This window comes from Hippocampus bargibanti, linkage group LG04 (assembly GCF_051943395.1).
Source record: "Hippocampus bargibanti isolate YZ-2025 linkage group LG04, ASM5194339v1, whole genome shotgun sequence".
Classification (NCBI taxonomy): Eukaryota; Metazoa; Chordata; class Actinopteri; order Syngnathiformes; family Syngnathidae; genus Hippocampus; species Hippocampus bargibanti.
Window position 1 is genome coordinate 7,755,511 of NC_142737.1, and position 19,233 is coordinate 7,774,743.

Consider the following 19,233-nt stretch of genomic DNA (forward strand, 5'->3'; position numbering starts at 1 on the left):
GATGAGTAACAAGAAAGCATCTTCTCCGAATCTGAAGCCATTGTTTAGATTCAAGAGCAAGACAAGACGTTCTGGCGTGACGTCCCGAACAAGGGGGCGAGACCTTCTGAAACTCGCCATTTTGAAGTAGTTTTGGGACACTAAGTCATTTTTATTGGTGTTTTGCATTTGACTAAATCGGCCTGCATGTTTTGGGTATTTTAGATGCTATAAAACGTTTTTCTGATGTCAGTTAGGAAACAAAAAAAATGGTGTCGGTTGTCCTTTAAATCTTGGTTAATAGTTGCAACAATCATAAATGTTAACCTTGTTCGGTATTTAGTACCACACCAAATTCATTCACCAGAATAAAAATGTCAAAGATTGAATGGCAATGTCCTTACATGTTGAGCTAACAGATAGCCTAGCAACATTGGCTAGTAGCTGCCCTTATAAATGATTGCAATTCCCATATAAAAGTTGGAGTATGCCGTACATTATTTGAAATGATTAAACAACACCTATACAATATGGGGAAAATGTATACGTTGACAGGTATGGCATAGCTTCTTGTTCTAATGCTACGAGCTGTAGCCGTCGCACCATAGAAGAAGAAATTCTCGATTTAAATGGTCTGGTGTGTTGAAATTCTTTATTATTTTTCGAAAGGTTGAATTATAAGAACATGAAGAACATACACAACCTTCACTAAAGTAAAAAATGTCTGAGATTGTGGAACAGTAATGTTGAGCTAACAGTTAGCTTAGCTTCTTCTTTTACTGGTACTATGGCACCTATTTGGAAAAATACTGTCTATGAAATTGAGTGATGGTTGAAATTCTTGAGAATCGTGACAAAGAAAAAAAAAAACAAACAAACATTGAACAAAACGAAGGAAGAACATTTTCACACAGACTGAACTCGAGTCAAGGGCCTTGGAGACAGGTTTGTCACATAGCATGTCTACTAGCTTCATCTGTGAATGGCTCATAATTCGTCATAAAATGACCTCGCTAGCATTAGCGAGTACGCCCCCCGCCAAACCACCACCTCCTCTCTTCACCACCCCTCTCCATTTCTACCACATCGTGTATATATAGATATGTATATATATTTACAAGATTATTCACACAGTATTACACACAACTCGTCTACAGGCGAGTATTTGTTTGGTTTTATTTAGAGAGAAGATACAAAGACAGTCCACGGATGCTAATTATTATTATAAAAAAAACGATAGCAAGGCAGTACACGTTTGACACCAGTGAATGCGGTGGTCTCGCCTGCATGGTTCACCTTGGAGCAAAGATGACTGTGTATGTGTGTGTGTGTGTGTGTGTGTGTGTGTGTGTGCGTGCGCGCGTGTGCGTGTCCTCTCAAGTGGCTGGTTGCTGACGTAGAAAATCATTAATTGTAGTGACAATTTAATTAGTTACTCTGCCCTGATTGAACAGATACTTTTATTTGGGGCTTGGATCAAAGTGGCTGACAAATTCCAACAAGAAAAAAAAGCCACCACATGCAAAATTCACTTCATGCTAAAGAAAAAGTTACAATAGTCAATGTTTGGGGGGAAGCAACGTCACGAATGAAAAAAAAAAACAGATAGACATGAATAAGAAGAAAATTAGTAGAAAGGGTGTTTTAAGAAAGGGGGGAAAAAGTAATGACATCATGTTTTACTGAAATAAATCACAATAAACAGCACTGAACTCAAATTATAACTAGGACATCCGTCCAAGGTTGAAGTGCTAACAAAAATGATTTGTGTTTGTTTTTTGTTGTTGTCCATCCGTATGCTAGCCAACTGGCTACTCCCTGGCAGAAGAGTCAAGACTAAAAGATTAAAGCCTTAAAATATCATCACTTTCTTTCCCTTTCATGATGTACCTCCCTATGTCATTGCAGATGGCTGCCACTCAAGATGCGAAAGGCAAAGCGGAGGGCGCTGACCAAAACTTCGATTACATGTTCAAGCTGCTGATCATCGGCAACAGCAGCGTCGGCAAGACGTCATTCCTGTTCCGCTACGCCGATGACGCCTTTACCTCTGCCTTTGTCAGCACCGTGGGCATCGACTTCAAAGTGAAGACGGTGTACAAAAACGACAAAAGGATCAAGCTGCAAATATGGGTATGAAACGCTAACGGCTTTGACTGGATCTTCCATGTCGAACCGAATGATTTTATTCAATATCTGCTCTTATCTGAAGTCGTTTGTCCTCTGTTCTTATCGTGATCAATCCAATCATTTTTTTAAAGGACTGACCTTTATGTTTAGAAGCAGGAATTTGATAAAGACGATGGTAGCGTATAATGGCCGGCAATACCCACCAACCCCCATCAGGTCAAGGTCATTTAAAGGACAACCGACACCTCCGGACAAGTTGTGTCCATAATTTGTAAAATCACTTCAAATACCTTCTAGTGAGCGTATTTTACAAAGATTCCACCCCATATAGCTATATTGTACGTTTTAAGACTCGCGCTGAATATTCAGGAAGTCTTGTTTTCGAGTTGATGACGATGCCTGACGTGACGTCACGTCAGGAACGCCCCTGACCGAGAAAGCGACACGCAATGCATTTTAGGTACTTTGTTTGGTCTGAAAACATCGTGTTGATCTGTGTTGCTGGCGAAATTAGAAGGAAAACACATAAATAACGCGATTGTGAATCGTTGTGTGTTGCACCAAGACTACTATTTGATACTAGTTGACACAAATTTCCAGCAGACAAATCAGCCCGTTTCCAATGGAGCTTGTGCATTTTCTGGGACGCTACATTGGAGTCCTGACGGCTCGAATTGATACGGGATGATTTCTTTTATCGATTGCAAACATTTCTGCTTTCCTCTTCAGAACTATTTCAATCATATTCAAAACTGGATGAGTAACAAGAAAGCATCTTCTCCGAATCTGAAGCCATTGTTTAGATTCAAGAGCAAGACAAGACGTTCTGGCGTGACGTCCCGAACAAGGGGGCGAGACCTTCTGAAACTCGCCATTTTGAAGTAGTTTTGGGACACTAAGTCATTTTTATTGGTGTTTTGCATTTGACTAAAAATATCGGCCTGCATGTTTTGGGTATTTTAGATGCTATAAAACGTTTTTCTGATGTCAGTTAGGAAACAAAAAAATTGGTGGCGGTTGTCCTTTAAAGCTTGGTTAATAGTTGCAACAATCATAAATGTTAACCTTGTTCGGTATTTAGTACCACACCAAATTCATTCACCAGAATAAAAATGTCAAAGATTGAATGGCAATGTCCTTACATGTTGAGCTAACAGATAGCCTAGCAACATTGGCTAGTAGCTGCCCTTATAAATGATTACAATTCCCATATAAAAGTTGGAGTATGCTGTACATTATTTGAAATGATTAAAAAAACCTATACAATATGGGGAAAATATATACGTTGACAGGTATGGCATAGCTTCTTGTTCTAATGCTACGAGCTGTAGCCGTCGCACCATAGAAGAAGAAATTCTCGATTTAAATGGTCTGGTGTGTTGAAATTCTTTATTATTTTTCGAAAGGTTGAATTATAAGAACATGAAGAACATACACAACCTTCACTAAAGTAAAAAATGTCTGAGATTGTGGAACAGTAATGTTGAGCTAACAGTTAGCTTAGCTTCTTCTTTTACTGGTACTATGGCACCTATTTGGAAAAATACTGTCTATGAAATTGAGTGATGGTTGAAATTCTTGAGAATCGTGACAAAGATTAAATCATAAATCGAAGAAAAGGTTTCTTCAGCCATCATCTGTACTCCTTTGAAGGTGTCGGACGTTTCGCTCCTCATACAAAGAGCTTCGTCAGTGAACTAAAGTTGTGCTGGTAACCCTGGCCCTATATCCCTAATGGACAGAGGTGGTGGTGCCAGAAATCTGCTCTGATAAGGCCCTGTTCTTAGGTTGGGGGAGCAGTAGTCCACTCCCTGAAGCAAATCTGATTACCTCTATTGTTCTATCCCTGGATCTGGTTTCACCTCATTAGCCAACCTGATTACCTCTGTTGCTCTATCCCTGGCTCGGGTTTCACCTCATTATTTTGAGGTGAAACCAGGGCACTGGGACCTATAAGAGCAGGTAATGGGCACAGGGACCCATCAAAGCAGTGGTCTGGCACGACCAGGGTTACCAGCACAACTTTAGTTTGCTTACGAAGCTCTTTGGATGAGGAGTGAAAGGTTCGACACCTTCAAAAACGTACAGATAATAATAATAATAATAATAATAATAATACATTTCATTTATAAGCACCTTTAAAAACTCTCCAGGACAATTTACAGTCACGTAATTTTGATGATGGCTTTCCTCGATGAACCACGTGTACGACTGAGAGCCTAGACAGACGTAAGACAGACGTAAGACGTAAATCGTAAGAACATGAAGATTGCACATAATTATTATATGTTTCCAAATTTAGGCTATTTGGCTTGCTTTGGATGTGAGGATGTTTTTAAGACGCTCTGTTGCCATTTGCAACCGTCTCTTATCTTAATGACGCCAAACAGGATCAAATCTTGTAAAAGTTCTGGCAGGGCGTGGCACGTCATTTCCCCGCACTTGTTGCGTTTTGCCTTTGTGCTTTGACATTCATTGGAAGTGGGGAGGCAGATGGATGACTGAACGTTTCTCAGAGGAGATCAGTAAGTGTGAGCTTGGCGCCCAGCGGGAGGGGAAGAAAAAATTCTGACACCTTCTTATGTGTGCAAATCTGCAGCTTTTTAAATTAGGACTTACAGAAGCACATTGTGTCATTTCTTTCATTTTTCTCGCCTATTTTCCCTTCCGTCTTCTTTCGAATTTCACACCAAAGGTTAACATTCTTCTCGAGAATATAATCTCTTGCCAGAGTTGGACTATTTTGCAGCAATTAGCCTGCCGTTGACATTCAAACTCTCCAAAGTGGCTTTCAACGGCGTCGTGACCGTCAAGTCTGATGTGTCCATTTTCATCAATTAAGCGTCCGCGCCGCGCTTTCCAGTAACTGCTTGGTCATCTTCTAATTGGACGCGGTCGACACTTGCAGTAAGATGCTTGTTAACGTAATGGTCGCTAGATAAAAGTGACTCTGGATCATCCTAATATTTGGTAATATAGCACAAAAATAATGCAAGTATAGGGAATAAAATCCTGTTGCTCCTCCCACAAATATTTTAAAGGACAACCGACACCATTTTTTTTGTTTCCTAGCTGACATCAGAAAAAGGTTTTATAGCATCTAAAACCCCCAAAACACGCAGGCTGATATTTTTAGTCAAATGCAATACACCACAGGTGTCAAAGTCAAGGCCCGCGGGCCAAATCCGGCCCGCCACATCATTTTTTTCGGCCCGCGAAAGCAAATCGAACGTGTTAAATTCCATGATGATTGCTAAAATCTGAGTCAAAATTTCATATTTTTGGATGTCAACCACAATAAAAGTCATTATTCTTGACTTCAGATTTGAAAACGAGTTATTCATTAATTTGCTGTGTGCTCAATATGTAATATTTGAAGGGATTTAAACATTGTTATGGGTTCCCCAAATTCATAACGGCCCTCGAGAGGAAACGATAACTACAATGTGGCCCGCGGCAAAAAATGACTTTGACACCCCTGCAATACACCAATAAAATTAGTTAACGTGTCCCAAAACTACTTCAAAATGACCTCGGAGATGCAGAGTTTCAGAAGGTCCCGCCCCCTAGTTCATGACGTCACGCCAGCACGTCTCGCCTTGCTCTAGAATCAAAACAATGGTTTCAGATTCAGAGAAGATGCTTTCTTGTTACTCATCCAGTTATGAATAGGATTCTAATAGTTCTAAAGAGAAAAGCAAAATGTTTACAATCGATTAAAGAAGTCTGTATCATTTTGAGGCGTCTGGACTCCAATGTAGGTCCCAGAAAATGCACAAGATGGCGCCGAAGCTCCGTTGGAAATGGGCTGATTTCTCTGCTGGGAATTTGTGTCAACTAGTATCAAATAGTAGTCTTGGTGCAACACACAACGATTCACCATTGCGTTATTCATGTGTTTTCCTTCTAATTTCACCCTCAAGACGGATCAACACGATGTTTTCAGAACAAACAAAGTACCCAAAATGCATTGTGTGTCGCTTTCCCGGTCAGGGGCGTTCCTGACATGACGTAAAATATAGCTATATGCAGTGGAATCTTTGTAAAATACGCTCAGTAGAAGTCATTTGAAGTGATTTATGAATTATGGACACAACTTGTCCAGAGGCGTCGGTTGTCCTTTAAACTGAATTGTTGAAGGGAGGCGGAGTATGGCATTTTCGATCTACTGTGGGTCTGAAATGATGGCTAAGCCCCTGTAATTATTGTACCTACTGTATTTTATGGATGCACCTTATAGTGCGGAAAATACAGTACTTTGTATATTAACTCATTTACTGCCTGACAATGTGCAAAAATGTGTCCAGTCCAGTGCCAGGGTTTTTGTCATTTTCACTCAAATTGCAAGACCCGGATAATATTGAGTTTTAGGACTACATAAATATTTAATGCAGCGTAAGAAACCTTAGACTATCTTCTTTCATCAGAAAAAAATACTTCATTCATAAATTATATGGGTCTGGAGTGATATGACCTTGAAATGAGGGTGACTGTCCAAAATACAATAGAATGCATACCTATTGATTTATATAGATTTAACAACAGCTCAAGCTCTAACAAAGACATAACAAGGACCAAAGGAAAATGCTGCCCCCTCGCAGAAGGGAAAAAACATAGCCAGAGGTCTGACCAGCGCTTTATCGGCACCCCACGCAAGAAAAACCAAAATCGGGAACAAATTCGGGAATGGTGCTTCACGTCATTCTTTTCAATTCCCGAATAAATTCGGGAATGGCAGTAAATGAGTTTATAGTTGAATCTATAGGTTATCCATACTCTAACTATGAAACAGTAACATTTAATACCATTTAATTTCCGATGTTACGGTACACTTAAAAGTAAATGTCTCCATCTCACTGTGCGCTCGATGTTGTTCACTGTTTAAATTGATTTCCGGTGAGCGTCCAGTTCGGTTTCTTATTTCGATGGCTAAGCAGTCCTGACATTTTTTTTAAATTCCTATCATTCTCCAGCCTTCAAAAGCAAAAAAAAAAAATAAAATCCCTAGGAGCAGAGAACTCAGCTTTTCTATAATGAATCTCAGAAAAGAAAGTGGTATCATTTTATGATACTGTAATTTAACAACAGAAGCAAATTTGTCAGTGGTGCCTTTTAAACATCCTTTCTCCATAGCGTGAGAGTCATAGTGGGCCTCCAGCTACAGCGAAGCACACTGTGGTCAGAGCCATGTAACACACAGACGGATGGCAAAACGGGGGGTAAAGCGGCGCCAAGTGGAGCAGCCAAATAAAATCCTCCATCATGATTCACCGACAGACGCTCACCGCAAAACACACTTTGCTGTGGGCTCGTCAAACTGCCCCAGCGCAAACAGCAGGCCCCGGGTTGCAGTTATGTAACTCGTGGCAAAGAGAATGAGGAGTAAACAAATAGCGCGAGCCCACATGTCCTCTTGTCGATTCATCCATATCAAAGCATTAGCATTAGCATTTTCATTGAGATTACGGTAGCAAAAAAAGGTGCGGTGGCGGGCAATCGTTTCAACTGTGATTTTGCATGCTGTTCTGATTTTTCCATTGAGCAGGATATCAACTAGATAACAACTAAATTTTTAGTTTGTTGCAGGTACATCTCAATGATTATGACTTTTTAAAAAATGTTCATCTTTGTAATTTAACTACTCAAATATCCCTCCATCCATTTTATTGAATTGGATAGCCTTTATTAGTCTCACAGTGGAGAAATGTACATTTCACAGCAGCAAAGTTATGGAAGGAAGAGGTTTCTTCCTCCCGCCCCCAAGATGGCGGCGCGTGAACACGCACGGCTCCTCTCTCCATCTCGGCAAATTGCCGTTTTCGTGTTTATTATGTTTGCTTAAGCCATTATAGTGCCTTGCACGCTGGATCCGAGCGGACAGTAATTTCATCTGTGCTGTATGTCATGCATATGAGCATATTTGACAATAAAGCTAACTTTGAAAGGAAAGGAAGAAGTATAAAGAATATGTATAGGACCTGCAGCTACTCTCGCGGTGCCATCTTGAAGTCAAAAGAACAAAAAATAAATAAAATAAAATAATATGACAAGACAAAGACAAAGTCATTCAATCGTAAGTACTTTTTCCACCCTCTTTGTTGTATGAAGCAGTTTTAGATGAAAGAGAAGAGGATCAAAGCGTCCTTTTCACCAGTGGATCAGGGACGTCATAGCGGAATGTGCATGTCTGCTACAACCTAAATGTTGAAAGCAAACATGAAGCCGTAGCATCCATTGACGAAAACAGAATGTCTCACATCTACTGTCCCACGTAAATCCGCTTCAATTCCAAGCCGCGACAGTACCACATACGCATCGACGCTCAGCGCTGACTGCTGCCAACTTGGGCGCCATCTTGGACTTCCCCTTATGATCTGCTTTATCCTGACAAGGGTCGTGGGGGGTTGCTGGAGCCTATCCCAGTCGTCTTAAGGCGGAACAGAAGGGGCACCCTGAACCGGTTGACAGCCAATTGCAAGGCACACAAGACGAACATTTATCCATGCTCATACTCACAGCGAGGGACAATTTGGAATATTCAATCAGTCTGCCATGCAGGTTTTTGGAATGTGGGAGAAAACCGGAGTACCCGGAGAAAACCCACACAAGAGAGCATGCAAACAACACACGGGACGGTCAGATCCAGAGTTTGGCTCAAAAGTTCTCCTCACACAGTTCACACGGCTCAGCTTTTCAAGTAGACACTGAAGTTGAGTCACTGCTGTATGTCAGCGCAGATTTATTGCGAGGCACTCAGCCGAATGATGTCTGCGCCGCCAACTCAATACAGAGGATGTGATTAAATGCGTACATCGCGTTCTGTATGGTTTTTTTTTTGCTCTTCTGTAATCAGATTGTCATGGACCGTTATGGATGCACATGACAGTGAACCACGCATGTGTCCGTCCGTGTGTGTGTGTGTGTGTGTGTGTGTGTGTGTGTGTGTGTGTGTGTGTGTGTGTGTGTGTTTTGTTTGTGTTTGTAGGACACAGCAGGCCAGGAGCGTTACAGAACCATCACCACGGCCTACTATCGCGGCGCCATGGGCTTCATCCTCATGTATGACATCACCAACGAGGAATCCTTTGGTGCCGTGCAGGATTGGTAAGTCACTGTTATCGAGCTTTTTGTGATGAAACGTCATCAGTGGCGGTCCAAATACCGTTATAAGTGTGTCGCAGAACACGCAGAATCAGCCACGCGAGTTGGAAATGTCACATTCAGCACATATGAAGCACACAGTGCCAAATTTACAATCATTCGCCATTTTTTGTTAGTTCACGGAATGTTCCGAATCTCCACGTGTACCACCGCCACCTTCCCAGATGTCCTGAATAATCCAAATACCATACAATACATATTGATTGATATAGCGCTTTAGCAACAGCTGAAACTGGAACACAGCGCTTAACATGGACACAGGAAATAAAGCAGTCACAAAGATAGTAGAAAGCACCAGGGAGTAAAACTAACATCAAGTCTGAATCATGGCGAGTCAAATGCCAAAGAGTACAAGTGAGTTTTGAGACGGGTTTTAAAGATGGGCAGCGAGGGAGCTTGTCAAATATTCAGTGGCAGGTCATTCCAGTGAGTAGGACCAGCAACGAAAAAGGCTCGATCCCCTCTGAGCCTCTGTTTAGTTTTTGGCACATCTAATAATGTCTGGTCATCAGACCTGAGGCGCCGGGAAGGTGCGTAGGGGTAGATGAGCGAGGCCATTTAAACATTTGAAGATGTAAGAGCTTGAAAAGACCTAGAAAATGTATAGGAAGCCAGTGAAGGGATGCCAGAATAGGAGTTATGTGCTCCCTCTTACGCGTACCAGTCAAGAGGCAAGCAGCAGCATTCTGGACCAGCTGGAGAAACAAACTTTAGCGACATGTTATATTGTGATAATTACCATATTTTCTGCAATATAAAGTGCACCGGATAATAATAATAATAATAATAATAAATTTCATTTATAAGTGCCTTTCAAAACTCTCAAGGATATTTTTCATGCGGGTGAGCAGCGGCAGCCACACGCGCCAGCGTTCACTCAACCCGTTATAAGACGTACCTTCAATAGTATGATATATTTAAGGTCAGGATTTCGCCCTAATTTTCCTTTTTTGATGTCAAACACCTGCAGCTACTCTCGCGGTGCCATCTTGAAGTCAAAAGAACAAAAAATAAATAAAATAAAATAATATGACAAGACAAAGACAAAGTCATTCAATCGTAAGTACTTTTTCCACCCTCTTTGTTGTATGAAGCAGTTTTAGATGAAAGAGAAGAGGATCAAAGCGTCCTTTTCACCAGTGGATCAGGGACGTCATAGCGGAATGTGCATGTCTGCTACAACCTAAATGTTGAAAGCAAACATGAAGCCGTAGCATCCATTGACGAAAACAGAATGTCTCACATCTACTGTCCCACGTAAATCCGCTTCAATTCCAAGCCGCGACAGTACCACATACGCATTGACGCTCAGTGCTGACTGCTGCCAACTTGGGCGCCATCTTGGACTTCCCCCTATGATATGCTTTATCCTGACAAGGGTCGTGGGGGGTTTCTGGAGCCTATCCCAGTCGTCTTAAGGCGGAACACAAGGGGCACCCTGAACCGGTTGACAGCCAATTGCAAGGCACACAAGACGAACATTTATCCATGCTCATACTCACAGCGAGGGACAATTTGGAGCCTGCCATGCAGGTTTTTGGAATGTGGGAGAAAACCGGAGTACCCGGAGAAAACCCACACAAGAGAGCATGCAAACAACACACGGGACGGTCAGATCCAGAGTTTGGCTCAAAAGTTCTCCTCACACAGTTGAGTCACTGCTGTATGTCAGCGCAGATTTATTGCGAGGCACTCAGCCGAATGATGTCTGCGCCGCCAACTCAATACAGAGGATGTGATTAAATGCGTACATTGCGTTCTGTATGTTTTTTTTTTGCTCTTCAGTAATCAGATTGTCATGGACCGTTATGGATGCACATGACAGTGAACCACGCATGTGTCCGTCCGTGTGTGTGTGTGTGTGTGTGTGTGTGTGTGTGTGTGTGTGTGTGTGTGTGTGTGTGTGTGTTGTTTGTGTTTGTAGGACACAGCAGGCCAGGAGCGTTACAGAACCATCACCACGGCCTACTATCGCGGCGCCATGGGCTTCATCCTCATGTATGACATCACCAACGAGGAATCCTTTGGTGCCGTGCAGGATTGGTAAGTCACTGTTATCGAGCTTTTTGTGATGAAACGTCATCAGTGGCGGTCCAAATACCGTTATAAGTGTGTCGCAGAACACGCAGAATCAGCCACGTGAGTCGGAAATGTCACATTCAGCACATATGAAGCACACAGTGCCAAATTTACAATCATTCGCCATTTTTTGTTAGTTCACGGAATGTTCCGAATCTCCACGTGTACCACCGCCACCTTCCCAGCTGTCCTGAATAATCCAAATACCATACAATACATATTGATTGATATAGCGCTTTAGCAACAGCTGAAACTGGAACACAGCGCTTAACATGGACACAGGAAATAAAGCAGTCACAAAGATAGTAGAAAGCACCAGGGAGTAAAACTAACATCAAGTCTGAATCATGGCGAGTCAAATGCCAAAGAGTACAAGTGAGTTTTGAGACGGGTTTTAAAGATGGGCAGCGAGGGAGCTTGCCAAATATTCAGTGGCAGGTCATTCCAGTGAGTAGGACCAGCAACGAAAAAGGCTCGATCCCCTCTGAGCCTCTGTTTAGTTTTTGGCACATCTAATAATGTCTGGTCATCAGACCTGAGGCGCCGGGAAGGTGCGTAGGGGTAGATGAGCGAGGCCATTTAAAGATTTGAAGATGTAAGATCTTGAAAAGAACTATAAAATGTATAGGAAGCCAGTGAAGGGATGCCAGAATAGGAGTTATGTGCTCCCTCTTACGAGTACCAGTCAAGAGGCAAGCAGCAGCATTCTGGACCAGCTGGAGAAACAAACTTTAGCGACATGTTGTATTCTATTGTGATAATTACCATATTTTCTGCAATATAAAGTGCACCGGATAATAATAATAATAAATAATAATAATAATAATAATAACAACAATAATAAATTTCATTTATAAGTGCCTTTCAAAACTCTCAAGGATATTTTTAATGCGGGTGAGCAGCGGCAGCCACACGCGCCAGCGTTCACTCAACCCGTTATAAGACGTACCTTCAATAGTATGATATATTTAAGGTCAGGATTTCGCCCTAATTTTCCTTTTTTGATGTCAAACATGAAAGTAGAAATAGCAGAATAGTATATCAATAGACTTTTTAGAGATTACCAATCTTCCTTCTTTAAAAGTTGATGTTGCATAAGTGGTTTTCGTGGAATATTTTGGCCATGAAATTTTCAGAAATAAACAACATTGTTTTTTTTGAGACTTCATGTCATCACAAAGAGGGTACAGCAAATCCTGAAGAATGAATGTCTCTCTGTGTCTTTGTTTTGTCATATTGTCTCTATGCTGTCATATTATTTGTTATTTAGTTTTTTTTGTTTGACTTCAAGACGGCGCCGCGAGAGTGGCTGCCTTTCCAGCAGCTCATGTATTTTGTTTTTCTACTTTCATTCCTTTCATCACTTTGCTGCTGTGAAATGTAAATTTCTCCACTGTGAGACTAATAAAGGCATATCCAATCCAATCCAAGTACAAAAACAAGCAAAAATTCCAAAATTTCCACTTCTAACTTATTTATTCACTGCTATCCCCGGGTTTTGTTTTTTTGGGGGGTGCATTTAAAGCTCTGGTCAGACCTCTGGCAATGTTTTTCCCACCCACGAGGGGCCAGCATTTGCTTTTTTTACAGCCGCCCCCACTTTCACAGCAGATAACTCCAGCCCATATAACTTAGGAATTAACTCCGTTTTTCAGATGAAAGAAGAGAGTCCACGGTTTCTTATGCTGAATTGAATATTTATGTCGTCATAAAAGTCATTATTTTGTGGGTCCTGCAATTTGAGTGAAAATGACAACAACCCTGGACACATTTTTGCACATCATCTGGCAGTGAATGAGTTAATCATTGTGCCAAAAATGGTGAAGTAATATTAAGAGAACCGAAATGAAACACTGTTTTATATAACCCAGCATGCATTGCGCACTACTTCTTCTATAGGGGCAGTCTGCGACTGCTGACAGTAGTTGTGAGACTTGTTGCGGTTCAATATTACTTCACATATAAGTCGCAGGATCATCTTTTGAACAAAATGAAGACTTCTGAGTGCACCTTATACACCGGATAATACGGTATCACGTCCACTCCAGTAATACAATCCACAATATCGACTTTTTGTGACTCCCGTTTTCATTCCACTTCCTGCCATCTTCCATTGGACTCCACGACTTTTGAAAAAAAGGCATCGCCATAGCAACCGTTCTTTCCTCAGCTGCTCCTAAATTAAACCCTGTGACGTCTTCCTATACTGTCTGCGATGTGCACATTTTTCTATTCAGGTACCGCCTCTCTATTTGAACACACACAAGATGCTTTAAGTGAGTCATATCTTACACAGCTCGACGTACGTATACAACAGCGCAGCCGGCTCGTGTCTTCGTCGCTTCTTCTGCTGTTTTGCTTTCCTGTTAGTTTTTTTTCAGTGGCTCTGCTGTTCCGATGGCCTACTTTTTAGTCCGGCTGCAGTACCACGGGAGATATTTGTTCCTTGAGCTCTTTCTCTCATTGCATTTCGCTGAGTTGCGAGGACTGTTTGACTGCAGGGCTTTTTAATGGTCAAGTACAGTGGAATCGTTGATGTTGAATGCCTGAATTTGACACAATTCGATGTTCTGTGAAAGTCCAAGTTTTTTTTTAAGAGAAAATGGCTAATCATGTCATACAAACCATGAAATATAAATAATTGAAGACCATGTCAATACAGTTATTTCATTCACTGGCAGATGATGTGCAAAAATGTGTCCACTCCAGTGCCAGGGTTCTTGTCATTTTCAGTCAAATTGCAGAACCCACAGAATATTGAGTTTTAGGACCACATAAACTTCAATGTAGCGTGAAAACGTGAAACCTTAGACTCTCTTCTTTCATCAGAAAAAAAGTTATTTCCTAAATTATATGGGTGTGGAGTCTGAGCTTGAAATGGGGGTGGCTGTACCATAGACAAACAGTGCCCCCTCGTGGAAGGAAAAAACATTGCCACAGGTCTGACCAGTGCTTTATCGCCACCCCTCAACCCCGCAAGAAAAACCAATACACGGACAAATTCGGGAATGGCGCTCCACGTCATATTTTCAATTCCCAAATAAATTCAGGAATGGCAGTGAATGAGTTAAAATAAAATGAAATAAAAAAAGACAAATATTTAACTTTCAACATAACATGGCGTCATATTGATTTTTTTTAACATCTTATGTGCTTCATAACCCCATATTGAGACCCCACATAAAGCAAAGAGAAAAATCAGAAGAGAAAAATCATCCATAATCATACTTCTATGTAAATTGGCCGTCATAAATCTTGAAGAGGTTTAACATTTACAATTGTTAGCTCAACGACGGTACGTCCACACGGAGAAAATTAGATGAACATTAGCCACTGATATAATAACAAGAAAAACAATAACCTACAAATGAGTGCGGGCCTGTTCAGCTCAGAACATAACTTGACCCACTTTCCCTTCCCTTACCAGCAGTGATTCACACAACAAACGATGATGCAATCTCGACCTTGGACCTGACCAAATGGCGGACCAACTCTACATACTGGCCATCTTTCTGTTCGTGCTGAAAAAAAAAAAAAAAAACAGTCTCTGCAATCCGATGCCAGGAAAACAACTTGTCTTTGTCATTTGACCCAAGCGTGTTCTTGTGTTGTTGTGCACAGGTCGACCCAGATCAAAACATACTCGTGGGATAATGCACAAGTGGTGCTGGCTGGTAATAAGTGCGATATGGAAGAGGAACGAGTGGTGTCCGTGGATAGCGGCAGGCTGTTGGCGGAACAGCTGGGTAAGTGTTAGGAAAAACCTCTTCTGCGTATTGCACCTTGATCTCAACTACAAGTGAGGCGTGAGATGCACTAGCAACTACTGTATAGTCGTCTATATTTACTACAAATATTGCAGGGAAAAAAATTGTAGCGGGAAATACTACCTCTAAATCCTAATATAGAAAGACCGTTGTGAAGATGCAGGGATATCACAGAAATTTTTAGCAAGGCAGTGCTAAAGCTAAATGCTATCATTAGCATCAGGATCTAAAATACTCTATGGAATGTCGTAAATTCATCTTCATGTATTGGTTAGACGAGATATCACAGAAAGTATGAATGTGAAAAAAATGCTAATGCTAAACTGCCTTTGTATTTATCTTTAACAACAGGTCTTGGAGAAAGTGTTTGTTGTCAATTGCTAATGCTAACATACCAATTTAGCGCTAAAGCACGAAAACAGTGGAAGGAGTTAACCATGTTGATCTGTATTTACTAATTGCAGCACTATATGTGTGTAATAAGTAGAATAATTATAATACATTTCATTTAGAAGAACATGCTAATGGTCAATGGTAATGACCAATGAGCTAAAAATAAAAGCAGTCTGGAGATGATATGAACTATTTTTTTGATCAGAAGATGCTACCGCTAAATGTTTACATATCACTAACATAAAACAGTAGGACAATATAGTATAAAGTAAACTTCACTTGATTTTTTTACGCATATAGTTGACTGCGCGTGAGAAAATGTTATGACAAAATGTCATGAATATAAAGATATAAGGAAAAGCTAATGCTGGATACTAATGTTCCGCCAAAGCACTAAAACAGTGTGAGGACGATACTATGTGCTTATTTATGATTACAGTGATACCTCGGTTTACGAACCGCTTGGCTACCGAACTTTTCGGTTTACGAACGTTACATTTATGAACATTTTACCCTGGCATGCAACTTTACCTTGGCATACAAACTTTTTTCGTACACTGAGCTGCCTCAATTAGGGATTTATCGTTCGCAAACGAGCCCGTTCTTCTAACAACAAAATGGCAGCCGACTGTTTTTGTCCTCTATTCCCCGCCCCCAGTCTTCAGTTAAAGCCACATGATTGGCAGTGAGGTGGGGGGGGGAGGGTGGTGGTTTAAACAGACAGTTTAAAGAGACAGGCAGACAACAGTGAGAGATTTTCAACTTTGATAGTTCAAGGTTAAAATAGCCCATCAATCAGGCTCCAGAAACAACCCGCACAAGCCATCTGTACACTTGATGAAAAAGCTATCAACCCAGCTAAACAGAACACAATTGATGAGGAACTGGATATAATTATCACAGAAAAAGAACCTACAAGGGATCATTCCTCAAGATGGTGAAAGAAGAAGGCTACATTCCTCATCAAGAGTTTAATGCTGATGAAACCGGCCACTCCATTCTATCAAGCCAGCAACGACCATCACAATGGTCAAGAAAACCACTTTATTATACAGTACAGTTTATTTCTTTAATTATAATACCATAGCACATTTATTATACATAAAATAAGGTATATTTTGTGTAGTTTTAAGGCTTAGATTAGTTATTATTCTCATTTTAATGGTTTCCTATGGGAAATGAATTTTGGGGATTCACACTTTTCGCCTTACACACTCTGTCTGGGAACCAATTAAATTTGTAAGCCAAGGTATCACTGTATTGGTTATAGAAGTAGTTTTTTTAGCAAATGCTAAACAGATATCAATGCTAAAGCTAAACAGATATCAATTCATATATATCTGCGTTTTAGAGTAAAAACCGTCGATGGCACAAAGTGTGTCTGAAAATGTTCATGTTTAATGTACAACATTTCTCGTTAAACGCTCAACAAAGGCTTTGAGTTCTTCGAGACCAGCGCCAAGGACAACATCAACGTCAAGCAGACCTTTGAGCGCCTCGTCGACCTCATTTGTGACAAAATGTCCGACAGCTTGGACGGCGACCCGGCGGTTACTGCTGGAGCGCCTACCGCCAAACTGACAGACAGTGCTCCGCCCCTCCAGCAGCCCGGTTGCAACTGTTAGCTCCATTTACTGTACCGTGTTTTTGTCCATCCCTCCACAAATCCTTCTTCCCACTCCTCTCGCCGTCTGGACCCTTTAGTGGTAGAAATACTAAAATGCTGTTGTACTAGAGTCTAACCTTCATCACCTTCTAACGCAAGCAAATGCAAAGTGACGCGATGGGCTCTCAGAGACACTGTTAATGACCTCCATGTTTGTAGTCCACTTCATCGTAGAGCATCCAAACTAAACCTAAAATCTAAGTGATAATGTCATGTGACTTCTATTTATAAGAGATATATTATGCAAACGCTTTCACACTCTCAAACATTTCCCACGTGTCTTAAAAAACTGATCGTTGAGATTCTCCTGCCAAAGGATAAAGACATATAACACACAGTATTTCCTCTGGTTCAAATTAGTCCACTCAACAGTAGCTTCATTTGCATTTTTTTACACATGGAGGACGTACTTCACCACCAACCCGATGAATCTCACTGTCAATTAGTGTCGCAGTCAACAAACATTTTAGTCTGCATGGTTTATATAATAGGCTAATACTGATCAACATGTTAGCTAATGCTCATCCATGCTAACGCTCAAGCTCTGCTTACCTTTGGCTTTGACATGATCGATGTTCTGTACAATCTCTTGAGAAAGGTAGTTTAAGTCCAGCTGCTGATTATGGGTGGAGTAAATGAGGGGCGGTTACTATGTAAATTAGCCAATTTGTGACATCATAACATTTAAAATCAGAAAATCTATATCATGACACTCTAGCTCCCAGACAGTTTTTAATTTCATATTGTACTCAATAACTGAGCCCGCACCCAACTATTTAGATATAAGCCCATAAAAAGTGAAATCTCCGTTTTAAATCTTATTGGGGCTCTTAAGGAGTTTGTGTGTGTTTGTGAATGAACGTTTTTGGGAGTTTTCAGACATTAAAAAAGTGGCCTTTTTCGAACCCAACACGGCCTGACTCCTATTTGCGTTTTTTGTTATTTTCTCCACATGTACTGCATGCTGCCAAAAAAAGAGAAAAAACAATCGCGTTTTCACGTTAAAAAAGATGAGATTTGCAACCAGGTTTTGCAACCACCTTTTAGATGTCGTAACAGTAAAACAGCAATGGAAGGGAAGCACACACGATTCGGGATGGGGTGGGATTGGGGGAATTTACAGCCATTAACTGTGTTCGAATTCACTGGCTGTGTCCTAAGAAAGCCGCATTTTTTTGGGTGGGGGGAGACACTTGACGTCACTACTAGCGCAACTTGACTTAATGCTGTTTCCAAATTCGAGAAAGATAATTTGAAGGCTGGGTCCTTCGACACCCCCAAAAGCTTCTTTTCATCGAGCCTCCGTGAACTGCATAAAGGGTGGCGAATTTGACAGGCCTCGTGTGAATTGAGACACCGCGTTAGGACATTACGTCATGCGATCGCTTATGCGTCCTTCAGTGGACCCAGTTGGTGAATTTGGACCCAGCAAATGTTTCCTCTGGGAGACAACATCTTTTGTGGAGTAAGCCCTCCCTCTAGCGGGCGCCTAGGGCACTGCAAAAGTGAACTGTATCCAATCAATGGCTTTGGGGCTCTGGTAGAAAACTTGCAGTCAATGTTACACGTGTACCAAAAGGAAAAAACACAACTTTTAGCTTTCTTTGTTGTGTAGAGATAATAAAATTGCAGGAAAATGCATGATTTATAACCCTATACATACAGTTTATATATATATATATATATATATATATATATATATATATATATATATATATATATATATATATATATATATATATATATATATATATATATATATATATATATATATATATATATATATTTTATAAAAAATATATATAATATAAAACCATGTAATGTAATTTGCAAATGGGCCAACACGTGCAATATTTTATGAATTTAAAACATATTAATATAATGTCCATCATTATGAACACATGCATGAGTGTGTGTGCGTGTGTTTGTGTGTGTGCCACATTGTATGGGGAAACTTTTTTGTAAGAAAAAAATAGGAGATGGCGTCCTGTTACATGTTGGTGATGTCGAACTGCAGTGTTGTTGTTTAGGGATTAACTAGACTGTGTGTTTCTGTGT

General features: G+C 40.8%; 1 protein-coding gene across 1 annotated transcript; it reads left to right on the plus strand.

The window, feature by feature from the left end:
• Positions 1-837: 837 nt before the first annotated feature.
• rab3c (RAB3C, member RAS oncogene family) lies at positions 838-18,828 on the plus strand. Its single transcript, XM_088993804.1, has 5 exons — positions 838-924; positions 1,888-2,112; positions 9,095-9,213; positions 14,971-15,095; positions 16,944-18,828. The coding sequence occupies exons 2-5, from the start codon at positions 1,888-1,890 to the stop codon at positions 17,132-17,134; spliced, it is 660 nt and encodes a 219-aa protein (XP_088849930.1). The 5' UTR covers positions 838-924; the 3' UTR covers positions 17,135-18,828.
• Positions 18,829-19,233: the final 405 nt, after the last annotated feature.